This window comes from Rousettus aegyptiacus, unplaced genomic scaffold (assembly GCF_014176215.1).
Source record: "Rousettus aegyptiacus isolate mRouAeg1 unplaced genomic scaffold, mRouAeg1.p scaffold_m13_p_6, whole genome shotgun sequence".
Taxonomy (NCBI): domain Eukaryota; kingdom Metazoa; phylum Chordata; class Mammalia; order Chiroptera; family Pteropodidae; genus Rousettus; species Rousettus aegyptiacus.
The window spans coordinates 1,818,561-1,845,018 of NW_023416309.1; the positions used below are offsets into that span (position 1 = coordinate 1,818,561).

At 34.6% G+C, this 26,458-nt stretch overlaps 1 protein-coding gene across 7 annotated transcripts in view; it reads right to left on the reverse strand.

The window, feature by feature from the left end:
* Nucleotides 1-1,868: 1,868 nt before the first annotated feature.
* The window catches only part of MAPK8 (mitogen-activated protein kinase 8), a 92,425-nt gene continuing 67,835 nt past the window's right edge, over nucleotides 1,869-26,458 (reverse strand). For 3 of the 7 annotated variants that reach the window (XM_016142853.2, XM_016142851.2, XM_016142854.2), the window contains exons 6-12: nucleotides 19,475-19,640; nucleotides 15,578-15,649; nucleotides 14,071-14,253; nucleotides 13,646-13,770; nucleotides 13,077-13,140; nucleotides 10,201-10,278; nucleotides 1,869-6,389 (exon numbers count right to left, since the gene is read on the reverse strand). In XM_016142853.2, coding sequence (XP_015998339.1) covers nucleotides 6,244-6,389; nucleotides 10,201-10,278; nucleotides 13,077-13,140; nucleotides 13,646-13,770; nucleotides 14,071-14,253; nucleotides 15,578-15,649; nucleotides 19,475-19,640 — 834 coding nt within the window. In that variant the 3' untranslated portion in view covers nucleotides 1,869-6,243. Of the gene's footprint in view, nucleotides 6,395-10,200; nucleotides 10,279-13,076; nucleotides 13,141-13,645; nucleotides 13,771-14,070; nucleotides 14,254-15,577; nucleotides 15,650-16,009; nucleotides 16,082-19,474; nucleotides 19,641-26,458 lie in introns of all 7 variants that reach the window. The other 4 variants (XM_036223003.1, XM_016142859.2, XM_036223002.1 and 1 more) reach the window with 3 other exon arrangements.

Consider the following 26,458-nt stretch of genomic DNA (forward strand, 5'->3'; position numbering starts at 1 on the left):
AGCAATCCAAACTATGCCCCCACCTGTCCAGGTAGCTCTCTCTTAAAGTCTTACATATGTTATACCAAGCAGGACTCCCCTTATCTTTTTCCTCTGTCCACAAAATGACACTAAATAGTGCAAGGGGCATACCAGTAGATGACTCAGACCTCATAAGGAAGAGACAAGACTGCTGAAGTCTACAGGCTGTTAGGGAGCAATTATTCCTTTCCCTTCACCCGAAAGATTAAGAGGCAAGCTGACGCTATATCTGACGTGTGTTCTGTCATGGACTTTTCAAACTGGAATGCACAAACTGCAAAATACATTTGATTATTTTCTGTGTGAACCTTCCCTCAGCTCCAAATGCTAATATGGCAACTTTGCTCATTATGCAAAAAGGACCTCAACTCTCTCAACTGAGTCTCTGTGGCTCCTGAGTCACCAATCTCCACACTTCTAGTCTAACCAAACTCACTCTGTGAATGGCCCTCCTAAAAGTCTGGTCATAGTACTTTTCTTTCTCACAAACTACAGTTTCCTACACCTTTAAAATGAAGACAATTCCTCCAAAATGTTTCAATTCTAATCAACTTTTCAGTGTTATTTCCCATTATATTCTCTTCATATGCCCAGGCTGATGCCAGGCCATTCTTTATTCCTTGCTGATGTACACATTTTTAAAACTCCTTGCCTGTCTCTTAACCTGGAAATGTCCTCTCTCTCCAAACCCTCCTCCAAAAGGTGGCCAAAAAAATGCCTCCTTTGCAAAACCCTCATCTCCTCTAACCCTTTGTCTGCATCCCTTTAGCATGGTTCTTGCTCCTCTACACAAGATGTATTTCAATCAGGCTGACTAGATTGTCAACCATTTGTGTGTCTTTCCTCACTCCCAGCTTCCGACACAGGGTCTTAAGATAGATGCACATTCAGTAACTGGTGAAATAAAATGTTAGAAGCCTAACATTTACAAAAAATATTTGCAGTTTCCTTAAGTGTCATATATAGTCCAAAGACATATTGATGTCTTAGCTGTAAAAGCTAAAAGTTTTTTTCTAAACCACAAAATCAGTACAATTTAATTTTTACTCAAAGTTAATGCATCTTTTAGGGAACAATACTAAAATACAGTATCTAGATTAACGAGGACGAATTACTCTTATTTGGTTTCATGGGGGTGGGGGCGGTTATGACTGGGTGGAAATTAACATCCTGACATCTGCTTTTGTCACCACTTCTCACCGGAGGCCTCTCCACTGATTTTATGAAGCAGTGTGCACCATGCCAGCAACCACACTGTCTCATGGAGCAGGAGTGGTAAGGCAAAGACCTGCCCCTGTCCTGTCCTTTCCTCAGAGCAGAGAAGTGTATGAAGATGAGGGTGGGGACAACATGGATATGAGGATTATGTGAAGCAAGAGTTGAGCGAGATGGAGGAGTGCCATTGTACAGAGGTGGAATACGTGTGGAGAGTGACCTTGATACACACACAGCAGCCTGCCCGATGCAGGCAGAAAATGTATGCACGGCAAAAGCTGGAAACATGCTCATAGCTCAAGGCCTGGGTTTTGAAAGAGAGCCTTTTTAAATACTTATTTTTGCCACGTGTCCATGATGGCTGCTCTCTTAAATGGTTACCGAGAACTAGGTTAAGAACATTGAAGCAAATTCCATTTTTTAGATAGTTTCTCCAGTAATTTCAAACACCAGAAAAGCAAGACTAGATAAACTAGAAAACCAGGTAATAGATTCCTTACAAACTGCAGAAAAACCTAATCTAAGAAACTTGCCCTAGTATTAACTCATTTACCCCAATGCACGAAATAGCTTAAAACTGCCTGGAAAAAAACTTTTATCTAAATATTTAGATTTTTAATGAAAACTCTTAATTTCAGTTTCATACCACTTTTTTTTTCCTTTTTTATTTAAAATATTATAACCAATGAACATACTAGATAACATTGTTTACATTCCAGTGGTGCATGTTTAATGACTAGGGCATGAATGATTAAAAACCACAATAATTATCTCAGCATTCCCTACAAAGTGCCCCATTTTGTTTTGTCTAGAGGAGAGGAGAGGGAATGGAACACAAGGAAGAAAGTGGAACAAAGAAGGAACGGCATCATAGAGGGAGAAAAGCAAATGTCACATCATTATCACACTCAGGTTTTCAGGTTTTAAAACCTGTTGAACAGGGTCAACTGCAATGAGAAAATAGATGTCACAGTCCAGGTAGACAGCTATTTCAATTTAACTTCATCATTCGGCTAAAAGATTAAGAGCTTCTCAAAAATATACCAAATATCAGGCCTACAAAAGTAATTTATTTCTTCGTAAAATTTACTAAGATTTATTCCTTTTGTAAAATGTAAAGAATGGACTGATATTACGAGCAGGTTTCTACTTACGAAACAGACAGTAATAATGTCCAACAAGCACATCTAACACAATTTTCCAAGATATACAGTCAAAGATTTTACACGTGATTCTCTCTTACTTATGGAAGGTATATATTTTACATACTTACTGGTATTGTGTCGACATTGGCTATAAAGTACTTAACATACATTTATAATTCACACTCAGTAAAGATCTAACAGTAAGGGCAACAGCTTACTTGGGAAAGCATAGAAAATTAGTGTGAGGTAGTTCAATAAAAACCTAGTTTAATTTGTAAGTTATTGTGAGAATAGAACATTGTGCAAAACTAATCCACAGGTAATATTTCTCAAAAGTTTCAGTAATGAAGAGAATCTAAACCAGGAATGGCCAGAAAGTGTTACTCTTACTAGACTCTCCCTAAGAGCACTTAACTAAGAGCAGTTAGTTTGAAATTAGGACTTGTTTTCCTTTCTAGTTTTGTAATCATACCCCAAACTATACATTTCTGCTTCAATGCCCTTTACCTCTTCATCTTTCTTGCTATTAAGGAAAAATCCATTTCCTCTAATTCAGGAAAAACCTAAGAGAGATCAGTAGAAACACAATGTATACTAAAATGTAAAAGATAAGGAAGCAACATTTAAGAGGGCTGCTAATGACAGAATGGTGTTGCTTGGTTTTTCTACCGGTAAGAGAGGTTTACTGGGGTCATGGGGCTTCATGCATTCACTCTATAGCTAATGTGACCAATGAACAACACTCACAAACTACAACAGTATTTTTGAAAATGGACTATGTTTTTACCTCAGAATTTGCAGGCTTGTGCCTAGGCAACACTGAGTAGTTAAGTGATCAGATGTGTAGCACATACTGGCCTATAGTGTAAACCAAATCTTATCTGTAACCCCCAAACAGCTTCACTTGCCTGCAGCTGATTTTACTATCAGAAACAGATGTCTTCTTCACCTTCACCTTCTAGAAAACACAGCTGGATTAGCATGGAACAGAATATCAAAGGCTTAAGGAAAGTCTGCTGCTTTACATACAACCAAGCTTCTTGGTATTGTTAAGGGGGCTGTGTGGTAGCCTCCTTATTTAAGAGGCTGGCATTTCTCTTGGAAGTGTGGTGTGAATGCACTGTGCTTTTACCAACCTGGACGAGTGCATACCAGGAACAATTCAGCAGCCTTGGGTGTGTGACAAAATGAGGACTGTTATCAGCAAACAGTATGAAAGAGTTGAGATGTTCTATGTATGTATATGATAATTAAGCAATCTCAATAATACAATCATTTTATAAATAGTCATATATATTAAAGGGTAACAGAACAATAACCAGGAAGAAATATGTGGAAAAAATGAGAATTGGTGCCTCTTTCCTAGCCTATAAAGTTGAATAATAGATCTTGATCAAAATAATTTTCTGACAGTAAGATGATAGGTATATTAAGTATGTAAAGTTGAAAAACCAAAGTTATAAGCAAAGTAGCTTTACATAAGTACTGACGGAAGTCTTATTTGTAACTTCTTTTTAAAAAACCACAAATGTTTATGATATTTTAAAGGTTTGAAAAGCTTCTAAAATAAAATGAACAAATATATCTTTAGCTTAACAGATATAAGAGGGAAAGTTGTATTTAGATACTACATTTTAAAAACCTAGGGCACATGACAGTTAACAAACAGACTTTGTTTTCTGGATATAATTTAAGTATTTCAGTCTACATTAACAAATAAGAGTTAATTTTCTCTGAAGCAACTGCAACATGCTGGTTGGCAAGTGGGAGCTGGCATTTATAATAAATGATACAGTAAGAACACCTTCCTTAACCAAAATCTGTATCAAAAGAGATGGCTTATTAGCAATCAAACATAAAATATGGGAATCATCTGAAAGCATGTCAGTTGTTAAAGTGCAATAGTGAAATGATCTAGCTTAGAAACAGCTAATTAACTGTCACAGTAATATAAACTAAGAACACACTCATGCTCAAATTTCTCTGTAAATCTAATCCTGTCTATAATTCAAGGTGTTGCAGCCTCAAAACTCTAATTTGCGTAATACAATTAATGCACCATGTTGTATGAGTAGAAAATAGATAAAAAGGCAGACAACTTCAAGAGACTGGAATCATGACTTTAAAACATCAAAAACAAACTTGCTATTTCAAAGCATACAAAAAGGCTAATGTATTTTAATCCTAAATATTGCACATTAACAATGACCTAAAATATCTTACTCAAAAGGAAATTTGCACTAAATATGCAAGTAACATGCCAAGCGAACTTTCAGACACTGCATGTTGAGCTGCACCAGTTCTTGCTCTTGTTAGTCATAATTCCAAAGGGCTTTCTGCTTAAAACCTTGTCACTTATTTAAGTATGCATTTCCCAGTTCATTCCATGAAATCCCTCCTGTTCCAAATACAAAAAAAGGTGCCTGGGGGCATTGCAGACAATGTATTTCATAGAGGAGACTTCAATGACATTTTACTTAAGAAAAATTCAGTTATAGAGAAATAATTCTGCAGATATAAAATGTAAACAGTTAACATACACTTGTCAGGAGCAGCACCATTCTTACACTACTCAACATCCACATTGTATGTTTTATTGAAAATCAGGTATAAAAAAATGAAAGACTCAGACTAAATTATCACCACTTATGCCTGCTCTGCTCAGTGTGAAGAAACAGTCCTTAGAAAATGATATCCTATATATGGCTGTGTGCTACTATTTTCAGATGAACGGTACATATATTGCTCATTTGATACATCACCTACAGAAGTCTAAGTAGGTTTTGGAACCTCCCCCGACAGCTAGTATAAATATGATTATGCTACAGGTAGAATCAAATGGCCAGAAAAACCAGAACTGGTGCTCAACTGACTGACACTCTAATAGGAAACCAGAAAGGTCCCAGGGCCCAAGGCTGCAGGAAAGGGAAAGACCAGACTCTAGACCACCATTAAGACCTCCAGCCTGAGTAGATGAACTCAGTGTATCCAATAACAGGCTCATAGCTAGAAGTGAACCATCTGTTTATTTGCATTGAAATATATTTTTCGTAAAGTATTCTCTTGACTTTATGTGAGCATAAACTTTGAGCACACCACAATATGCAGAATTTTTACTTTACTTTTGTTGGGTGAGGTGGGAGGATAGGAAGATGGTGGTAGATGCCCAGCATCTTCAAAGGCATGCTCTGAATTAGTCTGCCATTTAAATGATGGGGCTTTTGCCAAAACTCATGTAGGATTATCTGCCAATTGCTGTAACTAAATTAGGATTGGTAAGTAGCAAATATTGGAGGGTTGATTTTTTTTTTTTTAACACGTTCATCACTTACAGTAGTTATTCCTGAATATAACTGGCTACAGGTTATTTTCTCTCACTCCTCTGGGTTATTTCATTGATAAGCACATAACCCTGAAGGACAGCATCATGAACAAAACATTGGAAATAAATTCTAATAAAAAAAATTATAAAAACCTTAAATAATTCATGATATAGGCAAGTCACCACATAATAGTTGCTTTGATAAACAAAATCTTACAAATTCAGTAAAAAAAAAAATCAGCAGCATAAGATAAAGCAAATATGCAAAAATTTTAAACCATGATAAAATAATTAGGTTTATATTATACAGTTAATTACAGCAAAAATACAATACGGTTTTGTTGCTGTTTTAAAACACAACTTAAGTTTTAAATTACATCACTTGAAATTAAAAAAAATAAACTACTTTACTATAAAATGAATTCTACATTTTTGAAAAATCACTCAAAAATAAGACCACTGAATTGTTTTCAAAGTAGTTCTATCAATGACTAAATGACTCCACATCCCTTCCCCCCACCCGCCCCAAGGCCCAAGTAGTCATCTACAGCAGCCCAGAGGTCCAGCTGATGCTTCTAGACTGCTGTCTGTATCCGAGGCCAAAGTCGGGTCTGTTGACATTGAAGATACATCATTGACAGACGACGATGACGATGGATGCTGAGAGCCACTGATCACTGCTGCACCTGTGCTATGAGAAACAAAACAGCAAATCAGTTGCAGACAGAGTTGCAGATCAAGCTAATTATACTGTACTGGCTACCTCCAGTGGTAATTTTTCTCTTGGTTTTAAAATAATCACAAGTGATATTCAACACAACACTAATTTACAAACTCTCTTCATTTTCAGTTATAAGGCAAGAACTCTGAAAATATCTGGAAACCCTGATTCCTGTCCTTCCTATCAATTTGTTTTTTAGTTCAAGACAAGAATTAAGTCCAAGCCATATTTAGAAATGGTCCTACAGCAAGTTTCAAAAATTGGGTTCAGGCCGTGTGTGAATAATATCAATAATATATGTAAAACTGTCTGCATTATATATTGTTGGAAAGAGGATCTATGATGTACGATGGAAAAAGGTAAAAACTACTATCCTAATTAAAAATGATTTAGGATATCTTCTCGCTGTAAAGTCCAAACAATACTTTTGGTACATCTTGTTTTAAAGTAAAAGCCAAGTCTGAAATCATTTTAAGTGCAAAAGTCTCTAGTTCGACTGCCCTGATTTATATGAGGTTACATGATTTACTAGGGTCACTTGAATGCCCCAGTTAGGTAAACTCAGGTCTTGTTAATTTTTATTCAAATAAATACTTGCTAAATGCAAATATGGATTAAACAGGTAAAGTTGGGTAAGATTTTCCTTTACCAAAAGTATAGCCTAACATGCATTTTCTGGATTTTAAAAAGCAATAGGAAAACAGGCATGTCTTTTTATTTTGCTTTACTGTGCTTTAAGAGTGTTTTCTTTTTTCCTTCCACAGACTGAGGCAAGACCCTCCACCAGCAAAAAGATTACAACCAGCCTCATTGTGATACTTGCTTTGTTTCAGTGGTCTGGACCCCAAACCTCAGTATGTCTGAGGTATGCCTGTACTTAACCTACGAAGAAATCCTCTTAAGGTCAAACAGGGGAGGAAATAACATAGCAGAGTGGGGAATATGTTAAAGATGATCCACATATACTTTTGAACTTCATGATCACTAAATAAGGGTCATTCCAAATTTGAATATATTAAATAATGCAAGTTATACAAAAGTTCTTAAGAACACATTTATAAAATACAATAAATGGTTTCTAAAATGAGAAATAAGAATTTCTAGGGGTGAGTTTCAGGTACCCAACGATGTTAAAACTAAGCAGGTTGAAAACCACTGCTCCAGAACCCAGTATCTCAGTATTTGAAATTCATCCTCCATTCTGTCTAATTATGAGTAAAATAAAACACTTAAATATGAAAGGTCCTCTGAAAGCTTGCCTTCACATGCAACAAGGAAATAGAAGAGCAGGAATAGGCAAATCTCTAGGGAACTGGGGAGGGGACTGGGAGAGAGAAAGGAATGAAATCACAGGGACAGAGCAGGTAATTGGGGATGCACTGGGAAAGGAAAGCAGACTGAGTACTTCAGGCCTGGATAGGAGAAAGGAAAAGGAAAAATGTGATAACCTTTAGACTTAAGAGAGGTCCATTAGGTTCCCAGCCAGAGTGAAATGAAGATATTAAACATTTTTAAAAGTTCAATTCATACAACAGTATAGGATGTGCCTGTTTTGATTTAAAAGTATACAATACTATGGCTAATTTCAAAGACTTGTACTGAAACCTTCAATTCCTAAAAGAACATACAAATTTTATTCGTACATTTTCATGCCTCTATATTTTTATCCAAATTTCCTAATCTGATAAAGATTAACTTTTAAATCCATCACAATAATTACACTTTTTAATTTGAAAGTCAAATACCTAAGAAAAGAAAAAATACTTATTTTTCCCCCTGAACTTTAAAGCAGTATAGTAAATTCTCAATTATCTGAATGGCATTAATATGGAAAACCTTTCATTTCAGTTATCTGGCTCATTTCTCTCTCATGTGAGTCTCTACACTCAAATGAATGCAAACTCATTTTAATATTGGCCAAACCAAATAAAGATAAGAAGTTAATGTAGTGGAGAAAAATAATGTTTCATTTTTTAAAATCAAGTAGAAATGATATAAAGATTACCTAATATTTTGACGTCAAAGGCTTTTCCTTCTATTTTTGCACATTGTCAAGAACTGAATATTTTTATAACAGCTCTAGTAACATTCTTCTTTGCAAGCTAAGAGAATCCAGAAAATGTTAGAAACCCGCAGTCCTGTCCTTTCCATTGATTTATTCTGCAACCATAGTGAAGTGCTGTCTAGGATCCAAAATTTTCATTTATAAATTAAGAACAAATACAACTGCTCTCTTTATTTCATGATTTTCAGGTTACTCAAACATTCAACACTTAGGATGTACCACCTACTAGGATAGTATGCTACAGTATAAAATTCTTCCCGATAAAGAACTTTTCAAATTCCGTTTAAGCCTTCATTATAAGCATTTAATTATACTATAACTGTTTATCAATATAAAGCTAATTAACTCTGCTATTAAAACACTTATAATATAGATTTTGTTACAACTAAATTCTAGGTAAAAGCTATTGAAAACAATTTATATTTTCTACAGGATCTATATTATAGTTTGGAAGACAGCATACCTAATCAAGGATTTAAAAAACAAAAATTAAAAAAAAAAAAAAAACAACTCTGAAATATAACCAAAGATGTCGTAGGCAGCTACAAAAATTCTTCAAACAAATATGTTTACAGTTCAACAAGGGCATCAGAAACTATAGTTAAAATTCTTACCCATAATCAGATTTGTATCTGTTTATCCAATATCCAATTTTTTTCTTAGAATGTAAAAGAGTTTTCAAGGAATAACTAAAACGGCATAATTTTACTCAAACTCAAGACTACTCGACCTTCTGATTCAAGAGTATACAATACTATGGCTAATTTGAAACACTACTCGACCTTCGAGGCTAGGCTCAGATTTCATCTCTTCTACAAAATTGTCCCAACCTCTAAAGCCCTTAAATTTCTTCTCCCAGCCAGAGGTCATACACGATGCTGAGAAAACCATGCCTTCTGTAATTACTGATAAACACGGCTTCAAGTACTAGCTTTTCTGCATAACAGATTTGTAATCCTTATGTCATTTACTTTTTCTGAATTTTAGTCCCCTCATCTGTAAAGTGTGCATAACAACCTTCCTTCAGAGTCTTGAGGGCTGAATGAAATTAAGTACATAAACCACCAGTGTCTGTTATGTAGCATATACTTAATATATACATGCTGCCTGTCATTTAACTTTTCCCCTCAATTCCCTACGCTTTTACAAATACTAAAATTAAATATAAGATGAGCTTATGATAAAAGAAAATGTTGAACTCCTGCAAACCAGTTTTCTTCTTAGAGGCAGAACATTTTCTGGTGGTAGTTTTAATATCACTGTCTTAGTTCAACAAATCGAAAGTACCAAAAGGAAAAAGATGGTAACTTGGTATTATATGTACCAAATTTTGTAATGAAGCTTTGGCTAATTTATGCAAAGCAAAGACTGTTAAAGTCATAGAAAGTTAAGTACACTGAATTGTGAGAAATTTCTTCTTTAAAAAAAGACAGCAATGTCAACAAAAAAATTCTGTTCTCGAGTGGAATGTCAGTTTCATAGAAAAAGATATACATTTGATGAATTAAGTTACTCATATATTAGTATGATGCATTGGTGCAACAGCATACCAATGTTTTCCAATTTAACAGCCCAAATTGTACTCCTTATACTTATTAAACTTTGAATAATAGTGGTAGCAAATATGGAAAGAACTGCAGGTTTCAGGTCACTGAAGATTACAACACAAGAAGTAAACTGTAATCTTAACCAAGCTTCTATTGTAACTAACCTAAAGGAGAGGGCTGTCCCCGTATAACTCCATTCTTGGTTCTCTCCTCCAAGTCCATAACTTCCTTGTATATCAATTCTGAAAAAGAGGAGAGCATAAACAAACTTTTCAGAGTCTGAGAGCCAATCTCATAAGACCTGTATGTTTTAAGTAAACAATTTTTACACACATCAAGTACTTTGAACAGTGTCTTCCAATGGCAAAGGGTCTGTGTCAACCTAAGAGTCAAAGGTGTTAAAAACAATTCCTTGATCCTCAACCACAAATTATGTTGAAAGGAACAAAATCTGTCTTAACTAATGTTCCCAAAGCTGGATTAGGATAGAGCTGGGATCAGAAGCTTTATCTTTTTTACTCCACCAGTGCTTTGTACTATACTGTATTATACTACATATCATTCTGTGCTAAAAATGCTTGTTTAATTCTCAGTGAGGGCTTGAATTACTTGTCTTATTAACTGCTATTTCCTGAGACCTGGCATAGTATCTGGTATATGTACATGCTTACTCAGATACTTGTTAAAGATAAAACACAGAGTATGTGCAAGCCTTTTTAACAGATGGAATATAAATACATTTTATTAAAGAAAAAGAAGCAGGTAGCTATACTTCAATTTATGAGCTGAACTATGACGTGTTATCACTGTCAAGATTTCTCCATGGGAATCTTGTTCTTTTTCAGGGCTTCTGGACAGTGAGTGGACTGCTGTGAGGACTGCTCCAACTAAAAAGTGATACTAGATGCTGCCCTGCTGGTTTTTGTAGCTCTTGTCCTGTATTCTTTTAAGTGATCCTCATGTCAAGTGTGATGTGTCTTGAGACTTTGAATGTCTACTTAAGAAGAAACTTCTGGTGGATGTTACAAAGCCATTATTCATCATCTTTTCTGAGTCATGGAATCCTTTGAAGAATTGCGTAAAAGCAATAAACCCTCTTCTGAGAAAAATGTGCAAGCAAAAAACATTGCACAGAATTTTAAGGAGTCTATAATTCTTTAAATTAAACGTCTGATAAAGAATCTCTGATCATAGGGTATGATAATGTTTATGTTGGTAATAAGGTAAAACAAGAGCTATACACACTTACATTTGCTGGCCATGGTAACCATATTGGACTTGGAAGGAGAAAAATAGAAGTCTTGATAGAGGAAAGAATGGGAGATGGTTTTCTTCAAAGAAACAAAAAAGAATGATTCCTGAAAGGATGACTTTTTTTTTTTTTTTTTAAAGAGAAAATGGCACCCCTTTGTGAAAGGGGTTAAGGTAGAAAAACCAAAGCTAATTAGGATTACTAACTAGGCAAAGCAATCTGTAGTTAATGGCTATGGCAAAGGCTTTTTCTTTGTGTTATGATGCTAAAACTCTTTGGCAGATCTTGAAAAAGGCAGTTTGCAGGTAATGATTGAACTGCACTTGGGGCTAGGAGAATAAGTTACAGAATAAAAGTAAACATGTTTAGAGTAATCAAAAATCTCAAATATATACTTATATAAACAAAAATACTGGTTCACTGATTTTATGGTATACTTTTTCACAGTTTAATACCTCTGAAATTGGGTTGTATCTTATAACCAATGTGTTATAAGATACATCTGGCAGTGTTTTCTCTTTCTTAGTGGAACATTATGATGTGTTTTACAACTGGTGGCCTATTAAGAGTCCATGAGGTACCAATAAATGTCAAGTTGGATATTTTAATACAGTTAAATCTTTGTATATTACTTATTAATATATAGATGCACTAGGTTCTACCCAATTCCATCATTCTGGTGGGCTCTACAGAGTCTAACTATATGTCTCCTGAAGACTACTCAGACAAAACTAATATCTGGTTATTCTTAAAAAGGAAGAACCAAATTCTTCCCTCCCAAATATATCGATGAATAACCTGTTCAGGTTTATATCTCACCAGTCCTTTTTGCCTTCCCAGTATTAAGGTACTTAGTTCTTAACAACAGGTCTTCTGTATCCATTTTAAATTTTTAAATAATAAAAAGGGTGTCAACTGACTTGCCTCAAGTCATGTAGCTATAAAAGTGGTCCAAACACTAAATGACAACACGAATGAGGTAAATAGGATCTAAAAATTATCTGGCCTAAATGTCCCAGGGAATCTTTTAAAGTAATAAATATGTTAACATTTCCATGACTACCAAAGCATTATTAATGTCCAATCACATTCATAAAACAAAACTACATGAGCTTGCTTGTAAAGATTAAAAATTAACTCACTTTGTTGGTGAAGGTGGGGGTAAAACAGACATTCCTATGTAGTGCTAATGAAGTGTAAACTGCTACAATTTTTTTGGAGAGAATTCTGGAAATAACTGAAAAATAGCCTTTGCCCAGTAAATCTTGTAGGGTTTTTCTTATTGGCATGTTTTCACATGTGCAAAAGAACACTGGAATTGTTTGTAACAACAACAGACTGGATAATTCAAGTTGTAATACAGAAATTGTGACACAGCGGACAGCAGAATACCACCTATTTAAGCAAATGAGCCAGGTACGTGAAGCAAGAGAGAATAATCTCTAAAATATATGATTACTTCAATAAAGCCAAGTATGCACAGTATACAACCATTTGAGATTAAAACAGGGTGGGAGATAAGGAGGAGGAGGGGGACATCAAACACACAAGCCTGTATATTTGTAGGCTATGGAAGAACAAAAAATTCTGGAAAGCACTTAATGTCTCTGTGTCTCGGTGGAGGAAATGAGAGATATGGATTAAGTCTGGGAGGGAAATGATAATCATATTGCCAAATGTGAGTTATAAATAATAAAATATTTTTAATTTCCCCAAGATGAAGAATAAAACAACATAAAAGGCCAGAAGTTCTCTCAGCTTCATCTCTAAGAATCTGGTGAATGTTACCTTTCCACTCTTCTATTGTGTGTTCCCTTTCATCTAATTGCTTGTCAGGTATCTTTGGTGGTGGCTACAAAACACAAGGTGACAATAATTAAGTCAGTTTATTGGGAATATATAAATCTTTATAATTATTTGAAATATTAGCCAGTCAGAAAGGGTTTATAAAAATACAACAGATCTCTGTATGCAGAGAGACTAGTTTTGGAATACTCCTTTATGACAGGAAAAAGGATGCTTAACCATCTTTATCTTCCAACTTTTGAAATGGTTCACATTTTATATTTATCACAGAATCTGCTATGCTTTGAACACAGTAATTTGTTTTATAACTAAGTCAGGATGGTCTCCCAAATATTCTAGCTTATCAGATCAGGTATCGAGGCAAGAAACAGTGAGAGGTAACTTTAGGAGGTGCTTGGATATGCTTGTTAAGTTACTTTTAATACAAAAACAGAAAAACATCATCTTTTATCTCTTATATTATTTAAAATTAAAATGTCTCCTCCAAACTTAACTTTTTAATTCTAACTATAAGAGCAATATATTCTTCAAACATTAAAAAAAGAACTTACAGCTTCTGCTTCAGAAGGATCATACCAGACATTGATATATGGATGCTGGAGAGCTTCATCTACAGAGATCCTTTTAGATGCATCAATAACCAGCATTTTAGATAACAAATCCCTTGCCTGACTGGCTGCAAAAATAATAACATTAATGTACATATATCTCATTAAGTTTTTAAAAAATTATCAGTACATTTCAGAAACTTGCAATTATCATTTATTAAAAAGTATATGTTTTAAAAATAATAGATTTTACTATATAATCAGGTTATACATATGATAACTAAATCTTCGCTTTGCTCCATCATCTAAAGATATCCTTGGGCTATGTCCCATAATCAAATGGAAACGCGTACACGCACACTCCCACATACACACTCCCACATACATACACACAACGGGATTAAATATATATATTTATTTAAAAGTACCTTTAAGTTTGTTGTGTTCCGAATCAGCTGGGAAAAGTACATCAGGGAAGAGTTTCTCAAAGCTATATCCAGCATATTTAGGTCTGTTTTCAACGTAAGTCCTTACTGTTGGTTGTAGTTTCTTCATGAATTCGGGACATGGTGTTCCAAGCTGTTCAATAACTTTATTCCACTGATCAATATCTAATATCAAGTAGCTAAGAAAAATACTCTGTGTATCTAATGTTCAACACGATCCACACATTAAAATAACAAGAAAATAACAATTTAAAAATCCTAAGAAAGAATGTGGCAGTTATAAATTTTACAGCCACCCTGCAAAAGGCAATACTTATAGGTGGACGGAAAGGATCAATAAACTAGCTTTGTTAACCTTATTGAGAGAGAGAGAGGACAGACACACGCGCTCTGTGTGTGTGTGTCTAATACTGATTTTATCATAAAAATGGAAGCTTAAACTAACAAATTCTAAATACAAATGACTCAAAGAATTTTAAACTGTACATAATTTTAGAATACAAAATTTGCCATTTTCTTCTAGTTTATCAGAAAAATGTGAATGCCTATCCTAGAGACTAATATTTCTTATTATTTGTCCTCGTTTTTTTTGAGTTGTCTATACTAAAAGAAAAAACTACTAGCAATAAAAATGATGGATGGCTTTGATAAAAGTGGCATTTTCTTTTGCCATTCTTTATTTAGCTTATGTTAATAAAGTTTTTTTTAAAAGCTCTGAAAATTATGAAAATGAATCAGTATCTCAGTAAATTGTAAGGTTATAATTCCCTAGTGTCTTTACACCTGTCTTTACATCCCAAATCCCACCTACAGACTATAAGACCTAAAGCTTTCTTACTGTAACCCAGTGCATGTGGCTTTTTCCATCTCTCCTCCTAAAATAATTATAAGTGTTTCCAGCTGATAAACACATAACAGATCATTCACTGGTAATAAAAAAAAGTACTCATATGAACCAAAAGCATAAATCCAAATCTACTCATCATCATTTAAACTACTACAGCTGAAATACTCAGATGAAAAGATCAGTATGTTGAGAAATGAAACAACCAAAAGACATAAAAGGCATAGAAAATTAACAAAAAATGAGGTGGGGGTGGGAGACAAAACAAAAAGGATGACCAGAAGCAAGAGACAAGTCCAAAATTCATATTAAAGTCCTAATAAGCAATTCTAGACTTACTCAGGTATACAGTTACTAGAAATTTTAATGCAAGCCATGATTTTTGATTTAGGTTAAATAAATCAACTCAAAGACAGCAAGTAATAGTGGATAATTAACTTGAGCAGTTTTCAAAATTAACATATGAAACAATCAATAAATGAGGGAAAGGAAAGTCTAGTCAAATAGTAGGTGGTATTTTTAAAGAGTAGAGCAATTTAACAATATTATTGGGGAGAGACAAAATATATTATGCTTGACCGAGGTGAAATGCTGTCATACATTTTGACCTTTAGAAATTACATTTTAGGCCAAAGATAAGGATACGATCTGTACCTGGGAACAAAACACCACCTTTGATCATTTCTCCCATGATGCACCCAACTGACCAAATGTCAACTGAAAACAAAATGCAATGACATTAACATAAAAATTTTGGTTAAAATAAAAAAAAAATACAAACATATTAAAAAAAATCACACACACCACGTATACTTTAAAATTATAGAAAGCAGTATAAAATAAAAATGAGTGACAGTGAATGTGCTCTGACTACCAGCAGAGACTGTATGTCTTACTGCCAGATGCAGTCTACAAATATTTCAGCTTCTTGTATCAACAATTTTTGAACTATAACAGCCACAAACTTTGTCTGTTTAAAAAACCCACATATATGAATGTACCATCTTTATTTTCATTAAAGAACATAAGGAAGTTCATCACCTAACTAATTAAACTGCTGCAGCAGCACAAGGATACAGTCCCTTCCTGGAAAGAGGATTTTGTGGCAAACCATTTCTCCCATAATGCACCCCACAGACCATAAATCCACTATATGTTTGCAGCACAAAAGAAGGAAAAGCAAAGCAAAAGGTCATTAAAATCAAAGAAGCATAATATGATTGCATTATATAAAAAACTACAAAACATCACAAAAAGAAAAAAGTGATTTTAATTTTAGCTAATGGAATAATTTAGAACAAAATATTTTTCAAAAGGCTTTGAATCACAAAAGCAAACATGAAGTGTTGCTTTTTAATTACATATGTAATTTTAAAGTGAGAGCTATGCACAGAAATCACATGATTAAAAACCCTATATATTTTGTCTCTGAAAATCTGTTCATAGAGTATGAAATAGAACCAAACACAAACTTTGTTAATAAGGCTGAAAAAGTATACGAGGTAGCAAATTAAAAAAATAAAATCTTCATACTATTTTGAAGTTCAACTGTGCATTATGCTCTCTCTTTAAGTCAAACAAAAGAAAAAAGCATGAGCAGAAAAAATCTAGTATATTAAAACATTTAACAGAAAAAAAATTTTTTACAAACAATTATAGTTTAAAATTTAATATAAAGCTCTTTAGAAATTTTCAAACTGAATTTTGTATATTTATTTGAGAAGTGCTGTTTATTTTAAATTAGAAGTCATTTCTTTTCTTGCCAACGTCATGCTATATTTACCCTAGTACCCCAAAAGGAACAAGTGCATAGAGAATGAACGAATGATTAAGAAAACTTAGTAAAAGAAGTATATTTCACGTTTTTCACCTAAAGTTTTTAAACTCATAAAACTAAACTGTTTTTGATTTCAGAAATTAGTTTTGGTTAAATATAGTATGAAAGTTCCCATTTTAAATGGGAGCTCAAATTAATGCTAAAAAAAAATTTGCTGAACACAGAAATGGGTAATTTGAGGATCTTTACCAGTTTCATTAAAACTAACAGCACACTCTGACATTTTATATCTTTGGGTTTGAAAATCTAGAGTAGGTACTTGCAGTTTAATAGGCGAAGGGGAAGAATGAGCCATATGAAAAGAAAGCCTTAGAAACTGGCAATTGTTTTTTCAAGTCTGAAGGTCTAAATTCTTTAAGAACAAAAGAGGAAAAGGATAGAAATGGATGTTATGGATGTTAGAGTAAGACACACCCTTTATCCATGTTGGAAGACTTAAGAAATCAAAGTGTACTTTCTTTTTTTTTTTTCATAGGTGGCAAGTTTAATAAGCAAGGAAACTTACATATGGGATGACCACAAGACTAGCAGTTTTCCACAACCACCTATCAAATCTTCAAAGTTTACATAGAGGTCTTACCTGGGGTCAGTCACAAACACAGGAAGCCCTAACTGGGTTCAGTCGCATACACAGTAAAGACAGTCTAACTACCACATTTCTATATCAAGGCTGTATCCTTGGAGCAGCTTCTGGGAGCAGGAAAGGCAAGTGGGAAACACACATTCCAAGCTCAGTGGAGGGAGTAGGGAATCTCCAATTGCCTAGGTTCAGCTTGTGTGTCAAACCAGTGGTCATGTCTTCTTGATAAAGTGTACTTTCTAATAAGGAAATTGCCAATTCATTACAGAATCGTAGGAGCTAAACTGGAAATAAATTTTGGAAATCCCGTGGAACTTAAGTTTCTCTAAAATTTCATTTTAAAATACATACAAATGTTTTATATCTATGGTATGTGATTCAACTTTCAAGGATAAAATTTTAGAGGAAAGTTAATATTAATAAATCAGCTCAGAGAATAATTTCTTCCCGGGTTTTCATTTTAGGTAAAATCTATTACAATAAAATTTCCCTATAGATTTTATAGAAAATGGCAAACTTCAGTCAAATATGCAGGACACAAATGACAGGTAACTTAAGGAAAGTATTTTTAAACAGATTTCGAAAGCTGCAAGTACAGAGGTTATTGTCTGGGTCAGTGAAAACTTTCTCAGAACATGATAAACCTGGTTCACAAACAAAACTAGTTTTAAAGTGTCTAACTGCTTAGCCTATTAGGAAGTTTGAATATATTCCATTATATTTTTTTGCAAAAAGCTTTGAGGTAGCTTCCAATAAAAGACAATGAAAGATAAAAGACAGTTGTTAAAACAGGTGGGGTAGGTGGGTAGGAACGGAACTGTCACTAAAAGAAAAAAGTTCTTAGGTTTAAGCTTGCTGGATAATGCACTTATCATAATTAAGCATTACACTTGACTCAGTTTCCTGAGACAAAAAAAAAAAAAAAAAAAAGGCAAAGTAATCTTATCTAAGGCAGTTCTTTAAACATTTTTTCTTGGTGCTAATTTCTGGTAGGGAGCTATATCTTCCAAGATCTATATTTCCAAGACACTGACACATTATACAGTATCTGTGACAATCAATGGTTTCATAGCAAATGCAAAAGCAATCTTCATGTTGGTCATTTAAAGTATACAGAATACATTTGGTCACTGGAAGTCACTTGATTATAGAGTATAAGAATATTGGGTACAGAGTAAGAAAACAAAACAGCATGTTTATGTAAGAACAAAAAAGGGTCAATTTTTAAAGTATTTGTTTTTAATTAGCTCAGAAAAGGAAATGAAGCTAAAACCCTCAGTTTGATGTTACCTTTTATAATAAAGAATCTTGAAGACTGGCTTAATAGCTTCCTGGCTGTTCCAGATTCCTTGCTAGAAAAAAACATCTAGGTTCTATTTCAGGGAGTATTTTAAATAAAGTTACCACATTAAAAAAGTTAAAGTTTAAAGTCAATAAAATCCTGTGCAGACGTACTCATCTCCTAAATGTCTGGGACCCATTAAAATTTCTTCTTAAATATGAATATGTGTATATTTTTTTTTTCAAAAATTCATGAACTACATGAAGATAATTTTCTTCAATCTTGATTCTAATGTTGATAAATATAATTCGATATATCCACACATAGTAATGCTCTTTTTTTAAGGGTTTTGATGAAACACTATTTCCTGCAAAAGGTCTCATTAATTATCCATCAGCTTTGCAGAAAGGCTTCACTGTCGTTCTTAAAAGTTTACACCAAGTGCTATTGCTATTAACTTTAGTTTCAGGGGAATGGAAATATGAGCAAGTATCACTAACAGGCCACTAGGATTACAATTAAAAATTAACTGTTAGTCCACTTGAGTCCATCTTACAAATACTTATTTTCAAGTTATAGAAAAGTAAATGGCATATATTGTTTCAGGGGCCATGACAATAAATTCTTCATCCAATGATAGTGCTGATGGCTTTGTATTTGTATTTAAATAAACAGGGCCCCAAGTTTTTCCAAACAAAATTTATAGTTGCTTTCAAACTCTTGATAAATATATCAAACAGTGTCATACATTTAGCTCTAGGCGCTTTGGCTTAAATATTTACATAAGAAATCAAACAAAAGCAAACAAATCAGAATAGTATTTCAAGTAAAGTGTTTGCTGACCGTTTTCTTTGTAGCCCATTCCTAGGATGACTTCTGGTGCTCTGTAGTAGCGAGTCACTACATAAGGTGTCATCATAAAACTAGTTCCAGCAGTCCTGGCCAGTCCAAAGTCAAGAATCTTCAAAGTGCAGTCTGATTTTACTACTATATTACTGGGCTTTAAGTCCTTCAAAAAATAAAAAATAAAAAATTACTGCTATGATATATACAAATACTTTGCTGTTCACAAGTTATCAGATCACTAGTAAAACAATTCGTGCTAATTATTTCCTTCACCATAATTGATATTATTGGAGAGATTCATCATAATAGGCAAATTTGAGAAATTAGTTTGATGGCATTTTAATTTTTGAATACACAGTTATTAGAGAAGTAATGTTTTATTTGCTGGGAATTATGATTAGCTGGCAATTTTTGATCAAGTGGAGTAAAAGTGATTTGGAAAGGCATCTGAAAGCTCTTGTAAGAACTATTATGATAAAAGAAAATGATCAGTTAGCATTTGTATTTGCTGATATACGAAATTACCAGCATTTTAAAAAATCTCATTTTAAAGTCTCAATAAATTTTATATAGGTATTACATTTCAACAATGGACCATTCTATGTCAATCTAAGCAATTTTTGTTTGACCTTTCAAACTGGCAGGTAGGTGTTCAATTCTGAAGAACTAAAATAGTCCTCAGCAGTCTTTCTGTCACTGATTTCCCGCCCCAAATCACACAAATTTGTTCATAAAACTTTTGTCTGCTTATAGAGGTAGAACAGCATTGTCTTGGTGCCAGTAATCTATAAAATTACTTGCTGCTGATGCTACTAAATAATGTCTTTGTTAAGAATTTTCCACGTGACCCCAGGAATTCTGTACTACGATCACTAGAAAGAAGGCAGCAGCATAAACATTCAAGGCTTCAACTTCGACACATCTTGCCTGTTAGTGCCAATGAATCCTATTATAAACCAAGAGATCAAGGAAAGCAAGCATCTATCCACAAACACATTTCATTATTGGTACTGACATGCAGTACATACACTGAATACCAGTGATTAATGGAATAGAAAAAAAATGCTGGCTCAAAGGCAATGATTACTTTTGTAATGTCTATATCCAGAAAAACATGTGGTCTTTAACATATTTTGATAGGCAATCATGGATGAACTTTAAAGATATGTAAACTAAGGGCTTTATCAAATTAAAAAAAAAAAAGATTGACGGGCTTAGTGAAACAAAAGATGAAAATTTTCATTATTGCTCTTCCGTAAATATACTGTTGCCACTATTTCCAAAATACAATATCTCAGCAAAGTAAAACTGCATGTTCAAGAATAAATATTATAAGCTTTGATATCACTTCCACATCTACTACGATAAAGATTAATGGCTCTTCATACGCTCTAGTCTAGAAATAAAATTCTAACCTTAAACACTTTATTTTGGAAAAATTAAGAGCAAAATACACCTTTTAAAAAGACAGATATTTAAACAGTCAAAAAATGTCTCAGAGAATAGTACCTGAAATTCATCTTTGTATGTCAATATGTACCTTTTTACAGATGTTAGAACCATTGCCAACTACAGGAGAAAAATAACAATTTGCATGCATTTGTAGCAGAGGCAGTAAAACTAACCTAATAATATTCAATCATTTCTCCAACGTATTTCCAGCCTCTTCAAGTTACATACATACTTAATTAGGAAAGCCTGTGACTAGTTCTAGTTGATGGGATGTGAGCGGGAGTAAAAAAACAGAGGGCATCCTGTTCCCTTGTTTTGGTGATTAGTAGCATTCCAGATAAGGAACCCTCTGTTAACCTGGGTTGCTGAGCATCTCTGTAAAGCAGAGTCTTCAGCCATCATGACCTGCAGTGGACATGCAGCGTGGGAAATAAACCTTAGTTGTGTTAAGCCACCGAGAATTCAGGGTTTATTTGTTACCTCTGCATAGTCTAGTTGTGACATTAAGATTTGTAATAAGAAATATATATTTGTCTTTGCCTCAGTTACTGGCTCTTAAAACCTTTAAAATTTCCGAAGTGAGAAGAGCAATAAAGGTGAAGAGTGTTTTTTCTTATTCATAATAGGACACTGTCAACTAACCCTAAGTTTATGTTAATGTGGTCACTTTTGGAAAGCTCAAATGGATGGAGGCTGGTTGCCAGGTGAACCAACAATGTGATAGATGTTAGAACTTTCAGCCCCACCCCCAGACCTCCTGGAAGCAGAGAAAGGCTAGAGATTAAGTTCAATCACCAATAGCCAATGATTTAATCAATCATGACCATGTAATTAAGCCTGCATGAAAGCCCAAAAGGACAGGAGAGCTTTTGGTGAACACTTGGAGATTTGGGGAGAGTGATACCCAGAGAGATCATGGAAACTCCACATCCCTTCCCATATAACTTACTCTGTGCATCTCTCCATTTGTCTATTCTTGAATTATGTACTTTCTGACAAACTGGAAATCCAGTTAAGTAAAATGTTTTCCTGAGTTCTGTGAGCCACTCTAGCAAATTAACTGAACTTGAAAAAGGGATCATGGGAACCTCTAAATTATAGAGTAGGTTAAGCAGCACAGTAACAACCTAGGCTTCTGATTGGCATCTGAAGTGGGGGAAGTCTTGTGGTACTAAGCCCTTAACCTCTGGGATCTGATGCTATCTCCAGGTAGATAGTGTCAGAATTGAGTTAAATTGAAGGACACCGAGTTGGTGTTTAGAAAATCTGAGAATTGTTTGGTATAGGAAAAACTACCATATATCTGGTGTCAGAAGTAGTACTACAGTACAGTAAACACACAGAACTGTTTTTCCTTTACACTAATCTATTCTGACTAATACTGAAATTGGTGCCAGGAGTGGGGTGTTACTATTACATACACAGGATCATAGGTTAGCAGCAGGGAAACTAATATCAAAGGTTGGAAAAATAATCCAGGTTATATAGTAGCAGTACATTTCATGACACTGTCACTTGCAATAACTTGGAAAGCACAGCACTTGCATAATGAACTTGAAGCTCTAGAATAGGGATTGGCAAATTAAAGCCTGCTTGTTTTTGTAATGGAAGTTTTATTGGAAAACAGCCACACATTCAATTACTTATTGTCTATGGCTGTTTTTCTGTTACAATGGCAAAGTCGAGCAGCTATAACAGAGATCATATATCATTTGCAAAGCCTAAAATATTTACTATCTGGTTTTGCCTCTACAGAAAAAGCTTGCTGACTCAGCTTTAGAAGATATTGGAAAGCGAAACTTTAGTAGTGTATATTGGTGGCTATCGGCTACATGTGAAAGAATTAACCACTTTAAAAAGAGAACTGAAAGAGAGAATGGGTCTAGAATTTCAGGGTCTTGCCATTCTGGAAAAGCTAAATTCTACCAAACACTTCAAAAACAAAAAAAGGGCAGATTGTTCAAATATCTCCCGCACCCAACCCAGGTATACTTCTTTATTTTATTGATCGGCCTAGTCAGATAACTTGTTTCAGCCAACAGAATGTGAGAGAATGTGCTGGTCATCAAATCTGAAGAGAAGTTTTAAATGTGCTTGCTCGATTTAGCTTGGCTCTTGCTCTTCTATTTGAGACCTTATCATGTAACAGACCCTGAACCTGACTGACCCCATGATCTGGAACAGTGCCACACAGCCAACCTACAGATCTGAGCAAACAATAAATGCTGCTTTAAGTCACTGATACCTTGGATTTGTTCCGGAAACATCATTTTCACATAATGGTTCTAAAAGCCCTTGAGAGAAAAAGACAAAATCTTTCAACTGATGAAACTACTTCCAACTTGTCAACAGAAGCCTGAAAGCTTAAAGTTAGACATTAAGTTCAGTGACCTAACAAATGTGCTTTGAAAAGAACTGTAATTAAAAAGATAAAAAGCCTCCTAAGTTTCAGAGAGAGCTAGCTATACTAGCATAAAAACTCAACAATTCTGTGGCTATTCTAATCTTAAAACAATGGTTCTCAATTCAGGACAATTTTGACCCCAAGGAATATGTGGCACTGTCTGGAGACATCTTTGGTCGTCACACTAGGAAGTACTACTGGCACCTAGAGAGCAGAGGCCAGGAATACTGCTAAACATTTTACAATTCACAGGACAGTCCCTCAAAAGAAATAATCATTTATCCAAAATATCAATAGTACCCAGGGAGAAGAACTGCCTTAAAGTGACATTTGACCTCCCATATTTTACAGACAGGAAACTGAGAAGCTGAGCAGCCCCCAAGAAGAGCACATTTCCTAATACCCACTTCATATATATTCAAGGAGGACAGTGGAAAAGAAAGGCTCTCCATAGGAGGAAAACAGGTACCACAGAGAACACTGGACATGGCATGCCTCGCAGAGATCAGAGTCAGGGCCTAATCAAGGAATATTTCCCACCCCAGTGCAAGGGACATTCACAATGTCTGCCCAAGAAAATTTCATATTACAAATAACAAATATCGCATTTTTAAAATTCCCAAATGGGACTGTTTATTGTGGTTATTCTGGCCCTGTTTGACCATCACATCTAGGAGATGGGGCAGGGGAAGGGAATGGCCAGATAATTTGGTCATTTTAGTTCCAATGTTTTTAAACCAAAAAGAGCCATATCTAGATTAGATGTAGAAGTTACCAAGTATCACCTGGAACTAAATGCCTTGATGGAATAGGACTTTGGGTTATCTTGCCTAAGGAGGGGATAACCGTGGAATAAAGGGAGAAAAGGTAGACTGTGGCAGAGACTGGTGCTGACCACCATTCTGAAGTCTGCCTCCCCACATTTCCCATTTCCTTACAACTGTGCAGGTCCTAATGACTAGTTCTGACCATGGGCTAAAGCACAGAAGACCCAGCACACACTACCTGGCTTTCTTTTCCCCTGACACAGTGACCAGCACCTATCTAGATGGTGGAGCCTCAATCAGCTTCGGTTTCTGAGTGATTATGTAGAACCCCATCTCCTATCCTGACTTATATTAAACTTCAAAAGGATGAAAGTTCAGGTTATTTTACTGAGTAAACAATCTCAGACTAGCAGAGATATTAGCTAAGGGTGAGGGGAATTTGAATAAGTTAGAGCAGAAAGAAGAGTACCAATTGTGGCCTCAAGACTAGCTGTAGAAGTGGGAACAGTAGTTTATCCCACTGAAGTTCTTCTTATAAGTTAATTAAGGAGCAAATATCAAATAAAATCATAGAGGAATGGTTTCCAGAACCTACTGTATGAAGAAAGTAAGAACAAGTGGCACCAGAGGTGGCTGTTATGCCTGCTCTGATTCCTGTTTCAGGACTGAGGCACTCATTCTTTCAGATGCTGGCAGCGTTGGTTGCTGAGTTTTCAACGACTCTCTCCAGGAACTTCCCTTAGCCACCGAGTGCTACCTTTTCCAAGGTCATGCTGCTCCCCAGGCCAAAGGTCCAGTTAAGTTACCAGCTGAGGCCTCTGGCGCAATTGTACCCAATTCAATTTCTCACTCTGTGAACTTTTAATTCCTTTACTCCCCCACAGGTGGTGATCCTGAGGGGACATACAAATAAACTTCTTACACATGTATCTCCGCGCTGGAGTTTGGTTGTCAGAGAGCCTAAGATAAAGGCATATTCTTCATCATAGGTAGACCACAGTATGCCTTCCATTCGTTTAAATTTATTATGTAAATTTCCTTTGGTTGTACTGTGTTTTCAACACTTTAACTACACTAAGGGAGTATGTTAGAATATCCCAATATTATTGTGTTTGTGCAGTTATTCTATTTTCTACAATTTAAGCTTTGTGCAATGTAACTCTGCTCCATGTATCAAGTTTCTTGACAGTTATTTATCTAAATACATGTATTATACCCTTCATCCTTATACAGTGACTCTTTCGACCCACCATATTAGACCCCACCTGTTTAGTCATCTTAGTTTTCATGTTTTCATTTTATAGGTACATCTTTGCCAACACCTTTGCTTTCAGTATTTGGAAGTTAGCTACGACTGTTTTCATTATAGAAAAACATTGTTGTTGTTGGTTTTATGTGTATGTGTGTGTGTCAAAATTTGACCTTTTTTCATTAAGGGGTTTATCCTATTTATACACGATGTTATATATTGGTCTTCAGTAATTTAATGTTTCTTTTTTATGCTTCTTGCTTTTTATTTTGTTTTCTACCTCCTATCATTTCTGTTCTACTGACCTGTTGCCTCCATTAATCTAGAAATTTTCTATATTTCTAGATTAACTTAACTTCAAATTAACCTCCCTGCTGGCAGATTACCATCCTGATCCACTGCACAAAGAAAACCCAGAAGTTTAACTCATTTGCTCTACCTCATATAATATATGAGTATGGGAGGAGGAAAATAATATACTCTCCCATTTAAAAAGAGTTCTCTTATGTTGCTTCAAGATGGCATTACACATATTATAGCAACTGCATATATAATATAAAAAACAATCAGTTAGACTAACTAAAGATAAACCTGAATACCTGAAGTATATAACAATCTTAAAATAGTTATTTTGAGCACAAATATATGTACTTATTATTATTTATTTGATAAAATGTAGGTCAAAAGGAAGCTATAATTCCACTGAATTAAATAAATTTTAAAGAAATTCCTCTCAAATTAGAGGCACAACTTTTCAAACAATAAGATAGATTTAAAACTAAAATACTAAAACATATGTCCACAGAAAAACTTGTATACAAATGTTCATGTCAGCATTATTCATAACAACCAAAAAATGGTAACAGCCCAAATGACCCTCAAGTGCTTAATGGAGAAACAAAATGTGGTACATCCATACAGTGAAATACTATTTGCAATAAAAAGAAAGAAAGTACGGATACATCATATGTGTATGAATGATACTTGAAAACATTATGTAAAAGAAGCCACCACAAAAGTCCACATACTATATAATTCCATTTACAGATGAACCTTGAATGACACAGGCTGGCTGGAACTGCACAGGTTCACTTGGAATTTTTTCAATA